The sequence below is a fragment of the Ambystoma mexicanum genome, chromosome 3q (genome assembly GCF_040938575.1).
Source record: "Ambystoma mexicanum isolate Mex_15411 chromosome 3q, UKY_AmexF1_1, whole genome shotgun sequence".
Classification (NCBI taxonomy): Eukaryota; Metazoa; Chordata; class Amphibia; order Caudata; family Ambystomatidae; genus Ambystoma; species Ambystoma mexicanum.
Window position 1 is genome coordinate 1,200,284,764 of NC_090926.1, and position 17,168 is coordinate 1,200,301,931.

Genomic DNA, 17,168 nt, shown 5'->3' on the forward strand with positions numbered 1-17,168 from the left:
AAACTCTCCCAGGGCTTCGCCATCGAAAGAGCCCACAGAACGCTCCAGAAGAAACCCCCCCCCCCGGCTCTTTTCCTCGCCCCATCATAGCGAAAGTCCTCAATTTCCGGGACCGCGAGGTGATCCTAAAGTTTTCGAGAGAGGGTGGAGAGATAGAGCGGGAGAATTCGAAAGTCACCATTTACCCTGATTACACGCAGTCAGTACAGCGAGCAAGGAACTCTTTTGTCCCAATCAAAGCTAGATTGAGAAAACTAAATCTAAAATATATGCTGCTGTATCCCTCCAGACTGAAAGTGATTCATAAGGGGAGAGCGATATTTTTGGAAACTCCAGCCGCCGCCACCATGTGGCTGGAACATAATAAACTGGCGGATGCCCCCCCTGAACCCACCCACGAGAACTGAACCGAAAGCACAAGGGGCGACGGACCGACACCTGGACACCACTGCCCTTGACCCAGCACTGTACACCATCACAAGAGTATACATCACTACCGAGGAAACTACATTGAGGACATCAAGTGACTATGGGGCCCACCCGGCCTCCCATTCATGGGCGCGCAGCACACCCCCACGCAAGACCAGTGCTGGCTAGCTGCCGGCACGAACCTACTCGTGCTAGAAACCCGGACGGGGACAGACAGCACGAGAGCCCCCGAGCACTGCCTCCCCTTGGCAGTAGCTGGGTGCACCAGTTATGGTTATTTTTGTTCAGTTTTTGTTATGACTGCACTCCTCATGAAGACTGTCCCCCAATTTATGGAGGATCAAAGGCCGGAAACTGGAGCCCACCACCCCACGCAAGCAAATCGAAGCATGACACCTAGCAATGGATGCCCAGCCCAGAAAATGGGCGGAGAGCCTCTCCCATCCATGATTAAAACCAAGCAATGGCAACACGCTTCAGAATAATTACATGGAACGTCAGAGGGATGGGATCCTACCTGCGGAGAAATCGAATACACTCCTACTTGAAGAGGAAGAAGATATTGTTTGCCCTCTTGCAGGAAACGCACCTCACATCCGACACCGCGAACAAATTGGCAGACTACTGGGGCGGCCAGGGCAGCGGCTCCTCTTACTCGAAGTACGCACGCGGCGTATACACGTGGGTGAGCCCTGACACACCCTTTCACCAGATGGGGATGGAGACGGACGAAGAGGGCAGGTATGTGATGATTTGGGGCATGCTTGAAAACTCCCGGCTATGCATAGTCAACTCATACTTCCCGCAACATGGCATACCCTCCCACCTCAGGCAGATATACGCCAAAATTACACCCCACAGGGAGGACGCCCTCTTGTGGGGGGGAGACTTTAACTGCGTGATGAACGAAGACACAGATAGATCTTTAACGCCGCGTACCCCCAACGGCCCTGCCTCCCGCGCTCTCCGCACTGCGGTCGCGGACTTGTTCCTGGTTGACGCCTGGCGATACCTGCATCCTGTCGACAGGGCCTACTCATTCTACTCAGCCCCCCACGATTTACACACCAGGATAGACCACCTTTTCATCGATAACGCACTGATACCGCTGGTTGAGTCGGCGAGCTACCTGGGAAGATCGATTTCGAACCATTCTCCTCTCCTGATACAGCTTCACCTGAGAGGCCCGCGGCCCCCTATCCCAATGTGGCGCATGCCAACTGAAACCTTAACGGACCCTGCATTCAAGGAAACCCTAAGAGAGAAACTAGACGAGTACGTACAGATCAACAAAGGATCGGTCCAGAAGTGGAGCACATTCTGGGAAGCCATGAAGGTGGTAACGAGGGGTGAGATAATAGCTGAGGCCGGTGGCATCAGGAGGCAGCTGAGGAAGGAGCTGGAGGACAAGGAGGATGAGATCAGGCAACTGGAAGATGCTTTGCCTCCGACCGCTGCCAGGGAAGCCAAACTGAAGGACATCAGGGAAGAATGCAGGACAGCCTGGGAGAGGCTGTCCAAGTTCGACTTCTCCACACGGACCCTGAGGGCACACAAGGAAGCGGACAAGCCCGGCAGGATACTTGCCTGGTTATGTAAGAGGGAGAACCCAAGGCAGGCCCTTAAAGAGATCAAAGACGAGGGAGGTACAACACAGAGGACGCAACTAGCAATAAATGAAGTCTTCTCAGGCTATTACGCCAGACTCTACGCCCACAACGAGAGAATCCCCGAGGAAGACATAAGAGACACCCTGGATGAAATCGGACTACCCAAGCTGAGCCAAGAACACCGCGCCAGGCTGGAGGAGGCTATCACATTAGAAGACATATCGGAAGCGATCAGGTCCCTCTCCACCGGCAAGACACCCGGGACGGAAGGCCTCACTCCAGAATTCTATAAGGCTTACGAGGAGACCCTAACCCCGATACTACATGAAGTCTATTTGGAGGCTTATGAGGCTGGAACCTTGCCGAGCAGTATGAGAGAGACTCTCATAATACCAATGCTCAAGCCGGGCAAACCACCTGATGAGTGCGACTCGTACCGCCCCCTGGCTATGCTGAACTATGATGGCAAAATCCTCACGACTATACTAGCCAAGAGGCTCTCTAGGGTGATGGGGTCCCTAATACATGAAGACCAGAACGGCTTCGTCCCAGGACGCAACACCACCGCCAACCTGAGGAGGCTCCAACATGTGGCATAAACAGCAGAGAGCAAGGAGGACCTAGCGGTACTCTCGCTCGACGCTGTAAAAGCTTTCGATTCGATATATTGGGAATGGCTGATCCTGACCCTGAGAGAGTTTGGCCTAGGGGAATACTTCATCCGATGGGTCGAGATACTCTATAATAACCCGGTGGCCCGGGTGAAGACTGGTGGCATGGTATCAAGCGCATGGCCCATCCAAAGAGGAACCAGGCAAGGGTGCCCTCTATCGCCGATGTTGTACATCCTGGGCCTGGAACCAGTGGCAATCTATTTCAGGAAGCAATTGCTCGACTCTGGTATCAGCATTGGCGGAACATACAACATCATTTCCTTATATGCGGACGATGTCCTTCTATACCTCAGGAACCCCCGAGAAACTGCTCCCACAGCACTGGACGTCCTCGATAATTTCGCCAAATACTCGGGGATAAAATTTAGTAGACAGAAATCATGCTTCTTCCCCCTTGTGGGACTCAGAGGACTGGACACAGGAACTACCCGGAATGGGGATCCAGTGGCAGCCGGAGGCCTTCCGCTACTTGGGTTTAAACCATCATGCACACGCCAGCCTCCACCCACGAGCGCAACACCGAAGCAGCAATGTGCGGGGTTCAAAGGTCCATTAAATTCTGGTCAAAGCTCCCCCTCTCGATGATGGGTAGAGCTGCAATCTCCAAAATGATTATACTCCCAAGATTCCTCTACTATTTCACCAACATCACTCACTACATCCCCCCGCCTTTCTTCAGGAAACTGGAATCTCTGGTCAGGGACTTTCTTTGGGGTCAGTCCAGACACAGGCTCGCCCTGAACATCCTCACGCTCCCCCACACCGAGGGCAGCATCCAACTACCCGACTTCCAGAGATACTATCTTGCATCACAACTAACACACGTAACAAAGTGGCTCTCAGATGAACCCTCCGCTGAGACTGGCCTCCTTCGCCAACTGACCGGGCCTACGCACCCTAAGGAGATAATATGGGGCTCGCAGATGGGCCCTCCCGACCCGCCCATGATAGTAACCTTGGGGAGGCGGGTCTGGAACAGGGTTAGAACACTACTAGGCCTCCATCACCCGTACATGCCCGAAATCCCCATGCTGACAGACGTGTGCAGGACCCCCATCGACCTTCCAGTAATGAGGAACTGGGAGACTTGTGGCCTCTACACATGGGGAGACATGTTTGACGAAGGAGCCTTTAGGGACTTTGATTCGCTGCAACTAAAGGACGGACTCTCTTCGGGACAATTCTTATTTTACCAGAGGGTGAGGCACGTAGCCAAGACCAAATGGAACACATGGCCTGAGGAACCAGAGACCCACCCCCTTGTTCAGGAGATGTATAACTTGAGCGACGGCTGGAAGCCGACATCGAGGCTCTACGCCCAGATAAACGACCGAATTAACCCCAGAAGAGCGCGCCTGAAAGAGAAGTGGGAGACCGACTTGGGGATTGAAATCACGGAGGAGGAATGGGCAAGAGCCCTGTTGTACCCGAAGGAGGTGTCACGGAAAGCCAGGTTTAGGATGATCCAGCTGAACGTCCTCTACAGGACCTACATGACCCCGCACAGGATAGCCACCTTCAACAACAAAATCCACTCGACATGCCCATGGTGCTCCTCTGAACAAGCTGACTTGATCCACATGTTCTGGGCTTGCCCCAGGTCCCGGAAGCTCTGGCTTGCTGTCGAGCGAACCTGCAGGAGAGCTGGACTGGAAAGGTATAAATGGACATCTAAGGAGTGTCTCCTGGGCACCCACCCGAGACTTGGCAAAATCAAACATCTAGTGAAGCTCATGGACATGGCATCCATTCTTGTGAAAAGAACAATAGCGATGGCTTGGAAATCGCCCGCAGGCCCCAGATACGGTCCTTGGATCAGGGAAATGGAAAGATGGACCATGGCCGAAACCAGAGCCTGGGAGGAGGGAAACAACAGAGGCGGGGATGACGTGAGCTCAACACTGGAGTCCTGGAAAGCCCTCATGAGGGACATGATCTTCTCGACTGACTTCAAACCCCCCTGTACAGCCCAACAGGACACAAATTCCAGGTAAAATACCACGATCAGACCGATGAGCCCGAGTGCGTTCCAAGTGCCATGCCCTGAAACGGCCACGAAGAGGGGTGGCTCTGGCCCTGGGCCAAACACGCAGAATAAAAACCACGTCACAATTCCATGGGAGTGCACAGTCAAAGTTGTTATTACTGTTAATTTTGTTTGTTAGTTTGTTGTTATTTGTTGTTCTCTTGGCAGACACGACACATGGTCAATAATATAAAGCACACTTCGTGCTGTACTATGTATATGATTGCAAATGCCAATAAAAACACTTAAAAATAAAGTAGGTGTAGGTTGTGTCTGTGGGCCATCCCAAAAGGGCCTTGTCGGATTCAGAAACTCAAAGTTACAGTATTGAAGTATATTTGTGTGTTACTATTTTATTGCTCCCTTCTGAAGAAGGCTTTATATCGGACTGATAAATTAATTGTTTATGCAAGAAATCTTGAGTGTCAGTCTATTTGAATACCTGTAACTGTGAATCTGTGTAACTCCACTACAGCTCACATTTCCCCTCTTGAGATAAGCCTGGCTGCTCAACACACTACCAAAACTGTGTAGTACAAGCTTATACTAAAGGCTGGGTTGCCTATACCTGTAGTCATAGTTGTTTGTAGTGTTCCCAGAGGGTGCTGCATTCAAACTTTGCCTAACAGTAACAAAATAAGTGCGCTTCAGAAATAACATTTAAGGCAGGGTCATTCAATGTAGCAATACAAAGGGCTGTACACACCAGTGGGGCAGACGGGCACGCAGAGGGCACGTAGTGTCTGACTTCTGGCATCAAATATACAATAGGAGTGGGAAAATATACAATAGCAGTGGGGGAATACTGTCTAGTAAGGTACATATAGCTTAGAGCCAGTGAGGGAGAATAATCGCAACCCCCAACATGAGCCATAGAAAGGTTTGGTATTGATTGATATTTTATTTCTATTGCGCTCGTACACAAGTGTTTCAGAGCACGACAAGGCAAAGGAGGGGAAGAGGGGAGAACAAAACAGCAATCTTACTAGGCCCAGTGACATTGAGAACGCGCAAGTGCATGGGAGAGGGGAAAAGTGCATGGAAGGAGGGAAAAGTGGAAAGTGCGAAGCAGAGGAGAAAGATCAATAACAATAATAAAGGCAACAAACAGTGGTAATGCAGCCATTAATTTACAAGTGCTAGTTTTAAGGCAGCAGGCAGGGTAGGTCTGATAAGTGCAGGAAGAAAATGGGGAGGCTGTATGGGTACAGATACAGACCCCAGTGCAAGGAGTGGCCCAGAGGCAGTGTGGGAGGGTGGCCGGGTGAGCAGGTACCTGGGCCCGAAGGACAGAGGGTGGCCAGGTGTACAGTGCCAAGAGAGAACAGATCAGCAGGGGAGAGGTGGAGCGAAGGCAGAAGAAAAGAGGAAGGTGTTCAGGTGCTTCCGGAATGGTGAGGAGGCAAGCTCGTGCAGGGGGTAACAGAGGAAAGGAGGAGAGTACTCTGGAAGGAGTATGGAGGTGGGCAAATGTGGGGAAGCAGGTGGCCAGCTCTCAGGTGCCAACACAGCCAAACAGACTGGTCTTCTCCCTGCCACCCTTCGGGGTCTTACGCCAGGCGTCCATGCTAGGATGCAGGCTTAACAAGAGGCAAGTGCTGCGAGGGAGCAAATTCCTGCCTGATTGAGGGATGGTGGGCAGGTAGATTGTGTCAAGAAGCACACAAATGGTCGTCCTTGTGCGCATGTTACTCTAGCTTCAGCGTAGGAGAGTAAACCAGCAGCTTAAAGATAGTTGATCCGGGGAGAACATGCACCTGTGAGGGTAGTTGGGGGCGTTCGACAAATGTTTGTTTTTGCAGGTTTCCCACACTGGATTTAAATACAACCCCTGTGCATATTGAGCCATGCCCTGGAATCTGCCTGACATTTTGAAGTTAAGTCTTTCAGCGTCACTTACCTGCTGAACCCCTTTTTGGGAAGGCACTGGTCAGTCCCTATGGCTACCAGCGCGTAGTTAAGTATAACAGTAAGGTGCATTACTCTGCACCACCATCTTTCCTGCGATAATGCCATTGGTAGTAGCATGAACTCAAAATAGCTTCCTGTGTGATTTAACACTTGTGCATTAGCCGTTTTCCTGCCCTCTCGGGCCGGAAACATCCAATGGAGGGCATGCCCTTACAGGGGTACCTGCTCTGCATTACCAGCCGTGGTTGGAGTTAATGGTACTTGGGGTTGGGTTGGTCCCAATCCACATTTCTCCCAGAGGACGTCTGCTGCTGGGCTGACCTGGCATTTGTGGCGACCAATGATTAGCGAGTTTGTTAAAAATGGATCAGATTCTTTCCATTGGAGGGCTGAGACCATGCCTCCCCAGTCTGGATTTTGTAGAAGAGTAAGAGTCTGGAAACATTCTGGAGGTTGCCCACTGGAGGCAAGAATTCGAAGACTAGGAGACTGCAGTGAATACCAGGACAACTGCTCCATACGTAAACCAGCATTACCCAATCCCTTACATGCGGCGGAGGGTCGTCTTAGGTTTAATCTCCTGCAACTACCCAAGCCCTTCATTAGAGCCTTCCTGCCTTGGGCTGCTGATCAAACAGTCCTGTGTCCTGCATCGCTGTCCTGACATCACACTTAAGATGTGGCCTAGGACAGTCCTGTGGAGTCAGTCACTGTACAGGCATCTTTGCAGCAACGGATGCCATCATGATTTGGGACTCTGCAGTTCGTCAGCTTGTGGCACAGAAACATCTCCAGCATCAGCCGTTCTCCATCCTGAAGAGTGGCATGCCTGGAGTCGCTTTTCTGCTGCCGCCTTCATCGGAGCCTGCTTTCCCCTAATCTGAGTTTCTTCACCACTTCTTTCCGTGTGTCCTGGAGGCACAGCATCATAGTGTGAGGCACAGCAATCTGTGTTCCATATTAAAAGCCACCAAGCCCAACACAGGTTTCAAACACTGCTACATACCAACAGTCTACCACCCTGTCTGACTCTTGTCTGTGACTTGAACTCAGAACACAGACAGGTGTATTTATATCCAACAACTTTTATGCTCACTTGATACAGTTTTGCTTTATTATCATTGACTTGCTATCAAGTATTGTGTAATCTCACTTTTAGATTACTTACACGTATAGAACAGTGTGTTGCAGTACTCTTCGGTTTTCCCCGTTTGTGTGGCAAGGATTAATACAAATATTTGTAATACATTGTATATTTGTATACTTCTCTGTGGAGCTGGATTATCTTCAACAGTTGACTGTACTTGCACACCAAACCCATGATCTTTCAAGTCTTCCTTACAGTTCAGCCCACACTACCTTGATAGAGTTTGGCAAGACCATGTGTGTAAAGCCATTGCTCATCACCTAGGTTGGCCTCTCAGCACACTCCCACAGGGCTGGATGGAAAATCCTTTGAAACAATGGTGGGCTGCTCAAGGATGCCATATGTATGCCAGAAGAACACAAAACAAATGTTATGAGGTATGCAATAGCCCAACTTAAGCAAAACTAGATAATGCCTAGAGACCAGGCAGATTCAGCTTTTAGCAAAGCAAAGGCATTTCTATTTTACCTGCACAGAGAAGTGCCTCTCTGTACATATAAATGCAGTTGGTGCAGAACTGGATTTTATTTGACATTTATTTTGTTTAACAAAATGGAATTCTTTTCAATTGGTTGCAGCGTCTTGAAGTCACCTCAATTGTTTGAAGGTCTGTGAAAGGGATACAAACAGAAGTGTTAAATTCAAAATAGACGGTTTCAAGTCACAGATGCATCAGACTAGTTATTGGGTATCAATCTGGTAAAATAGGTTATGCTGCTGTGGCGAGTTTGGCATTGCAGAATAGTGCATGTGCACGATTTGATTGAAGAGACAGGACCGACTTGTCCATGCCAATATTTAAAAAAGAGCGAGTGCACTCGTCAGGTGCAGAAGTACGAGTCAGACACAGTGGTGGTATATTTTTGGGCAAAGATTTATTAACCCAAAAAGGAATGGAAAAAGGCATCTCTTTCCCAAAATACTATGAGGGGGGTCGCCCCCCTTCGAAGTAAACTAATGAAAATGTCAGGAAGTTCGAAAACAGAGTGTCACCATAGTGCCAAAAACCTACTTCTGTCCCCAACACTTACAATCCATACACAAACCCCTACTAACATGTCCCTTATCATCACCCTTTCTAAACTGGTATTTTTACTCATGCACTTCTGCATTTACCACAAATGTCTACTAACAGTGGCAAGCACTCAAAGATGGCCATAACACGATATTTTCACCTGTTTGGCCATATTGTTCTTTGTCCTACTTCCTTCCATCTCTGGTCCGGAATTGCCATATATGGAAAGCCCTTTCCTGAAAGATGCTGTTTGCCAGGTGAAAAGGGTCGTTTGTGTGCGAGTTGCAATGTGGAGGACTGGAATGTGTGATTTCAGTCCACATCCAGGTGCCTGAATTTGTTTGAGCAGATGTGGCAATCCATGATGGAGCACCCAGTCTAGATCTATTCGCACAGATGAAGAACGGTTGTTTGATCGATTTGCCTTGCTAGCTTCTGGAAGTTTCAGCGAGATTCGTTCACTCGGCCTCAAGGTCCCAGGGTATTGGCAGTTGCAGTCCTGGAAGGTCACAGCTCATTGTGGGATGGCTCGAAATGCTGGTCTTCTTAAGACCGATTGGTCCCATTAGTCTAGGGGTCGAAGTCATCGTCTTGTGACTTGTCGCATAGAAGAAGGGGAGGGGTCAAGACAGGCAGTGGTTACACAGCAGGCATCTCCGGTCTCTGGAATCAGCTACAGCTGTCTGCTCTACTTCTTCCTCTTCAGATTCCGCTCCAGTGGTCGACTTTTCACCTTCCAGATATAGGCCATTTATCCAGGAACCCAGCCAATCAGCACACATGCTACATTCAAACTTTGGTGGAGGTTTGTCCTTTGCAATAATAAAATGTAGATTCCCAAAAAGTTAAAGGAGAGCATGATTCCAAAGTCACAAAATTGACTTTCATGGAAAAAGTTAATGAAATGGCGAGTGTGGAGTGGTGGAAAGAGGAGGGCAGGTTCCCACTCACCCAGGAACAGGCACAAATAATCCTCCAGTCCAGCAAAAAGGGCTGAGGTCTCACAGGTGAGGGAGATTTAGCATAAATATAAAAATCTAACCTAACAAGGGGAGGTGGTATAGAACCATTAACGTTCGACACCCCCACCCACCCCTCCGCCCCCTGAATACTCTCCCATGGGCGGAATGTCCTGGCAAGACGAGATCAGTGGTGGTCTAATCAAGGATCCTCCTGGGCCTTTCCTAGTGTCATAAATCTTCCTGGCTTGTGTCAACAACAGAACATTTTGCTTGGACTTGGTAACTATTTGACCTTGTCCCTAGGTGAAGGGGAATCTTTTCTCCTTCTCGCCTAGTCATTTTCTTTTTATGGGTGACCTCTTTATGTCTCTCCATAGTGTATGGTCGGAGGTAGGCTGGGTTGCCCCTTGGCAATCCTGTTAATTTCTCCTTCATGTGCTTGGGTGAACTACTGTTCCAAAGTAATAAAGAGTGATTTGCATCCCCTTTACATTCTGTATAAGTAAGCCAGCACACTCCACCTTATGTGGAGTGCTGGGGGGATACAATGTATTCCCCTTTCTTACTTATTTGGTAATTTTTTGTTACAATTTCAAGTTCCTTGAATGGCTGGTGGCAGTGTAACTACTTTTTAGTCTTCATTACTCGCATGCTGTTCATTCAGCCTCGGTAATGCACAGGAGGGCCACCATTTTGCTATTAAAATGGTGGGCTCTTTTTTTTTTTTAAACCTTTTCTTGTGTGCCGTTTCTCAGGTCTTCCCCTGCTATTATAGACGGGAACAACCTCAGTGGCTGTTTTGTCTTCGGCGGGAATCCTGTGGTTTCCCCGCCCAGGCTCCAGAGTGTCTGAGAAGGCAGGAAGTGAGGGAGGAGCCAAAACTCAGCAGCCCTTAGACTTTCACTTTGCCTGGAAGGAACAGGTTTATAGTTAATATGTCGAATGACATTTTCGAATGCAATAATGTCGAAAAAAATGCAGCAAAATGATTATTTTTTTTTAATGGGCCCCCCCCAAACTCCTGTTTTTTTTTTAATTTACAATGTATTTTTATTAGCTAAACCCCCAAAAAAACAAATAAAAAAATAACCATTCCAATATTTTTTTTTCCAGCATTATCTTTACCAACATTTTTGCATTCCACATTTTTTTTTCCGACATTTTAACTGGATACCAAAGGAAGAAACTCCCAGTGGGAGGCTGACTGTCCCGATTGCTGTAAAATGCGGGTTGAGAAAGCAGAAGTTGTGTAGATAAAAACTCCGAACCTGGAAGCTGCAGTGTTAGGGTGAATTTTCATTTCTATGCCAGTTCCCTTTAACCTTAGAGACCCCCGGCTCTTTTGCGGGACTGAGGGGCTTTACATTTTTACTCCTGAGTGAGTGGAACACTTTCCTCACTTGTGTTTTTTCCGACTAGGATTTTTGTATTTCTTAATGTTTGGAGTTTACCAGACTCCTCCTAGACATCTGCTTTTACATTTTCTTGGGCGAACTACGGTTTCCCAAAAATAGTAAGAAGACTACCGTTTTACCTTTTCATTTGTGGATCCAGCATACACCACCTTATGTGGGGGGATTCCATAGTAATTCCTTTATCCTACTTCTCATGTAACATTCTGTTACACTAACTAACTTGAATGGCTGGTGGCAGTGGTTTCTTTTTTACTACCATGTATCTGCAAGTACAGCACGGAAGGGTGACCATTTTCTTAAAATTGCCCCAGTCTTCATTTTTCACCAATTCTTGTCAGTTAGTTCCCTCTGGGCTTTTACACTGTTTGAATCTGAGTCATTTGTGCATTTTGCCTTTAGCAGGCTTCAGCCCTGTAGCCCGCCCAGGCTCCAGATTGTCTGGAAAGGCAGGCAGTGAGGGAGGGTCCTGAAACGACCCCATCCTTCCTCCCTAGGTGTGCCCGAGTGAAACCATTTCTGGTTGGCCAGCTGGCTGTCCAGGGGGACAAGCACCCTTCTGGGTGATTGACAGTCTAGGGCTGTGAATGAATGGGAACTTGCTTTAAAGGTGAGGTTTTTGGGACTAGAGGCAGAGTCGACCAATGGAGGACAACATCTGAAGAGACGCCAGTAGCAACCTCCTGGACCGCTAAGTACCCAGTGAAGCCCTGCAGATGGTTTTTGTTTCAACACGCAAGACCTGTACGGGATGACTCCCTCCCTTGGGCTGGTGGGACCAACTAGCCTTGAGACAAGCTTCATTTTGGCACAACCCCTGACTTGCTGTGACTTTCCAAGCCTGCAGAATACCAAAGCCCGGGGAGCCCTAACATCAACGAGTGCATGGTCTTCGGAAGTGCGAATTCGGGAAAAACTGTGTGCATCCAGAGGACCCTACAGAAGCAGGAACTCCGTGTACAGAGTATCCTCACCAGAGTCCAGGACCGAGGGATCAAGTAACCTCTAACCAGAGCTGTTCTTTCTTCTTTGGCGCTAAGAAAAAAGGTGCCAAAACCACAAAAAGCCTCTGAATCAAGGAGAATCCATTGCTGCAGGGTCCCTCTCCACAGTGCTGCCGCAGTAGCCCACCAGACGCCCCCCCCCTTCGTCACCATCACCAAGGACCAGGCACAAGTGTCTGCTGCACAGCAACAAGAAGCATCCACCTGAAACACATTCTTCAATTCACTGGTACGGTACTGGGGGGCTTCGGGTACATCTGCCTTTTGCCAATTGTGGTGCTTCCTAGCTTTGGGTGTGGGGGGGGGGGGGGACAGTACTATTTTACCCTCTTGAGTGGACCTCAACTCACTTGCACTGGCCTCCCAGCTTGTGCTTCTTCAAGGTGGCTCCTCTAAAGCTTCTCTGATTTTCCATTTGAACTACTGACTTTTCTAGAACATTTTCTAAGAAGAGAGCACCAGAACTTTGAATTGGCCTATTGACCTTGGCTGTCCTGGCTCCCTAAAGGCCCCCTTATAAACCTATTGGCTTTGGCAGTGCGTGTTCCCTTACATGTTTTCATTGTTTAACACCATTATTGCTGGGATAAAAAACTGCCTACACCCGCTGGGAGAATCTAACTGTTTTTCAAAGTACAATATATGTTCTGAACTAACTTAACTTTTTCCTCCTTATAAATCAATAATGCAATGGTGATCACGAATAAGTGTTATTACTGACCTCAAATGACCTCAAATGACATCACTCAATGTGCTGGAATATGTATAAAATGAAGTTACTCACCTGCTTTATTGCTCTTGTTGAATTGAATCCTATGGGATTCATTAGTAGTTGCTACGTTTTAAATATGGTCTAATTATCCTTGTGTGTATATATAAATAAACTATAACTGTATGTGTTTACTTGGATACCTCTATTTAGTGATTTCATTGTACAGCTCACATTACCCATTCAGGGGTTACCGAGTACCAAGAGAGAAGTCCACACCAGTTGCACTCTACAAATTCTTACCAAATACATTCTTACCCAACATGCTGACAAGTCAACCAGTGGAGCTGAAATCTAAGAAAAGACAGCTGTAGCGGTTTCCAGCGACCGGAGAGCCTGCTGTATAACCGGTGCCTACTGTAACCCTTCCTTCCATTTGACCTGGGGGTCCCGAAAATGACGACCCAGAGCCTGGTGAGATCCTCTAGACGACCTGCATTTCAAGCCATCCTACATTGTGCTGCAATACCCCAATGCCCTGGGACCTTGAGCAACTGTGCAGTGCATGGTCATCCGAATTCTGAATCTCGCCGGAACTTGTAGCATGCTGCTGGACCTCCAGAGCCTTGATTTGAATCCCAGAAGTCCCCTCACCAGGGTGCTGGACTGAGTTAAGTGACGAGAATTTGATTAGCAATATTCAATCTTCTGCTGGCTCCTGAAAAGGGCGCCAGAGTCGGTGCCAGCCGCGAAGAGACTCTTGCTTGGAGTCTTCCCTATTGATCCCAGCTGCAAAATCCATTCCAGTGACCAGTCTTCAATCTTCATGACAAGGAATTCATCGACTGGGTTTTTGGCTGCAGACCCTGAAGACGTCCTTCTGCAAACTCTTCTTCTATTCTGAGGCAGTGTGTTGGCTTGGGTATTACTTACAAGCCTTGTGTGATGCCTGTAGCTTTGTTAGGGAGAATTCTCAGAAATGTGCCAATTCCCTCCACCTTTGAGACCCCAGTAACTTTGCTGGATTATCTGGAGAGGGACACCCTCTTTCCCACTCTCTCATGCATTTTAATGTGGTTTTGAACTCTTTTTTTGGTTGTGGAGTCCGACAAACTCCATAGGCATCATGTTTTACATTGTGTCACACAGCACCTTTAGTGAAATTGACTTTACATACATTTGTAACTTTCTAGAACCAGCACACACTATTTTACAATATGGTGCTGGAGGGGTTACTTCGTATCCCCCTTGTCTAGCTTCTCATGTAACATTTATATGTTACCCTTTCCTTGATGAATGGCTGGTGGCAGTTGTTTCGTTTTAACTACCGCGGTGTGCATTTACCAAGGGCTGCGCTCGCAGCTGCAGTAAAGCACCCAAATTGCAATTTTTGTCAAAATGGCCCGGTCATCTTTTATTGCCATTTCTTTGTGGAAAGGTCCTTCTTGAGATCTACTCTGCGCGCCAAACCAGGTTTGGTCCTATTGTTCACTTTGTCTTCGGCGGGATTCATAAATGAAGCCCGCCTCTGGCTTAATGGTGTCCGGGGTGGGTAGGAAGAGAGGGAGGTGCCCGAAACTCCCTGTTCCTAGTCTCTTAGGAGACCCAAATGCACTCTGTGATGATTGGCCGGCTGACTGTCTGGCAAGGACAGCCACCCTGCTGGGTAACTGACAGCTAGGCTGGAATGAATGGGAGAACTGAATAAAAGGCGTGGCTTTTTGCTTGGAAGGCAGAGTCGACCACTGGACGAAGGAACCGAAGAAGAACTTGAAGAGGACACCTGCTGCAACTCCTGGACCATTGGTTTGCCCGGTTAAGCCCTGCTGCTGTGCTGAAACTCCAAATTTGTATCAGAGAAGCCCCTGCAAGTACGACTTCTCCCCTTGAGTTGGTGGACCAATCAACTCCAAAGCCAACCACCTGGACATTCTCTCAGAGCTGGTTGCATTTCCACAGAGTTGCTGCTGGAAACCGAATTGCCAGGGAGACGAACACCAGATTTTGTGCGTTGCTTTTAAGTTGGCCAAGAGCTCCTGGAAGATCCTCCGGACTCCCAGGAAGCAGGACTGACCGAGTCTGAGCCCCTCAGAGTACGGGACTCCAGAAGCAAGTAAAGTCCATCTCGACAGCCAAAAACCACTGCGTTGCTATTCCCGGTAGTCATACTCGCAATGAGCTGAAACACTGAAGTGCCACTTGTTGGAAAGATTGCCGGTTTCAAGCGGTGACCATCCCATTGCAGTGCAGGAGTCCTCAGATGTCCTCCCTCTTGACCCCATCAGGCTCAGTAACAATGAGATCTGCAGAGCTGCTCAGGAACAGAAGTCATCTGCTGCACCTTTTCTTCAATACAAAAAGGTACTGTAAAAGTCTGAGAGGACTTACCTCTTGCTGTAGAGTTGCTTGCATCTTCTACTACTCACAAGTCAACTTTTTTTTTTATTGAACTTTACTCAGTTAACTAAGTTTTGCCGAATTTTCAAATTATCTTCAGCGTGCTGCCAAACAGTGCAACACATACATTTCCCAGCGTCTAGAAGACCGAAACTCGAAGTCAGAGACTGAAAGTCCAGAACCTCGCCCGACTAGCCTGTCAGGTCAAGAACCTTGAACACCCTTTACTTTCCACTTGCTTCAATCCGCTTCCAGTCCCATAACAGGTTTTCTGTCTGATCTATTATGGTTTATCTGGTCAAAAGCGAGTTCAATACGTTTTGCCAGAGCTTGGGTCCATCTCGTATTTTCGCCGGAGATCAGTCTCTTCCATAGTTCATCTGGTTCAGAAATCCAAAGATTTTCCCCCAACGGGGTGAGGTAGATGTTTCTATTTTTCTATGTAATTTCGCAATCAATCACAAGGTGTTTCAGCGTTTCAATGGACGAGTCCTCTTTGCATAGGCGACACCGCTTTTCGGATAAGTCTCCTCTGATTGTTAGGATTTCTCTGGTTGGCATCAAGTTGAGTCTTGCTCTCATGATGGAATTTCTCAGTTTCTTATCCGGAAAATTTTACACAGTACTTTAGTGGTTGTTTCGCTTTATTAAATGTTGGCGGTAGGTGATTTAAGAGTTTGTAGCCTGAGGCTTTCTCCATGGTACAGATCCAGTCCATTTCTTCCGTTTTCCTTTTGATGTGATCTGGGTTTTCTTTCAGGTCTATTTCTGAACATTCTATTTTTGCCAGATTGTCTTTTCTAGCCTTGGTCCACTGTTTCAGTGCCGCACAATTGCCTGTTTCCATTTCGTCTCGTATGATGTTGAAGATGGGTAGAGTGTCTGACATAATTATTCTTCTATATAGACACATCGCACTTTGGTCCATCATAGATGCTAAAGACACAAGCCCTAGCTCTCTCCGGATGGCCGGGATAGGCGATGATTTTTGGTAAACTCAGCACAGTTTTCCACACATGCCCTTCGACTTTTGACCAGAAGTTGCGTGGAAAGTATAACGAAGCCTCTATGCCATATATCAAAGCCGGGACCACTTTGGCTCTTAAAATTCAATTCTTCTTTTTCTTCAAAGACTTTAAAACATTGTGCAAAGACGTTTCTTACTTACCTGCAAAGAAGTGCTTCAGCTCAGACTTTTTGAGCATTGACTTTGGCTTCGCCTGTTTCAATGGCTGACTTATTTGGGGATCCAAAAGTAGTTGTCTTGCTTAAGAATATTTATGGTCTCTTGTGTGTTCTAATAACCTTTTCCTTTGACTTACTCTGAAGTGATTCTAAATGCAACAGTGATATATTAATGTACCCAGAACGCCATCTATTGAAGTCACCTGAGGGTGTAGGTTGTGACTGTGGGCCATCCCAAAAGGGTCTTTACTGATCTAGAAACTTAGAGTGTATAGTTTTGAAGTGTATTTGTGTATTGCTTTTATTTTGCTCCCTTCTGAAGAAGGCTTATTCTAAATGACTGATAATTGTTTATTCAAGAAACCTTGTGGGCAAATGTTTATTTGAATACTTGTCACTCTGAACCTCTGTGTAACTCACATTGACCCCCTCAACATAAGTTGACTGCTCAACACGCTACGAAAACAGTGTACTACAAGATTATACCAAAGGTTGGGTTTCCTATACCTATAGTCAGAGTTGTCTGTATTTATTTGTATAGCGCACAAGGCCCAAGAGCAACCGAGCGCATTATTTAGTTACAGGCAGGTTACAAACATACATAATATTTAACTTAAAATATACATGGTTACAGGCACAATAATTACCTTGAGAATATACAGAATGTACATGATACTAAACGGGGGG

At 47.5% G+C, this 17,168-nt stretch overlaps 1 protein-coding gene across 1 annotated transcript in view; it reads right to left on the reverse strand.

Annotated features, from left to right (window-relative positions):
* Positions 1-8,315: 8,315 nt before the first annotated feature.
* The window catches only part of EIF3G (eukaryotic translation initiation factor 3 subunit G), a 72,408-nt gene continuing 63,555 nt past the window's right edge, over positions 8,316-17,168 (reverse strand). The window contains exon 10 of the mRNA XM_069604055.1: positions 8,316-8,406. Within this exon, the coding sequence (XP_069460156.1) occupies positions 8,391-8,406 (16 nt within the window). The 3' untranslated portion in view covers positions 8,316-8,390. The remainder of the gene's footprint in view (positions 8,407-17,168) is intronic.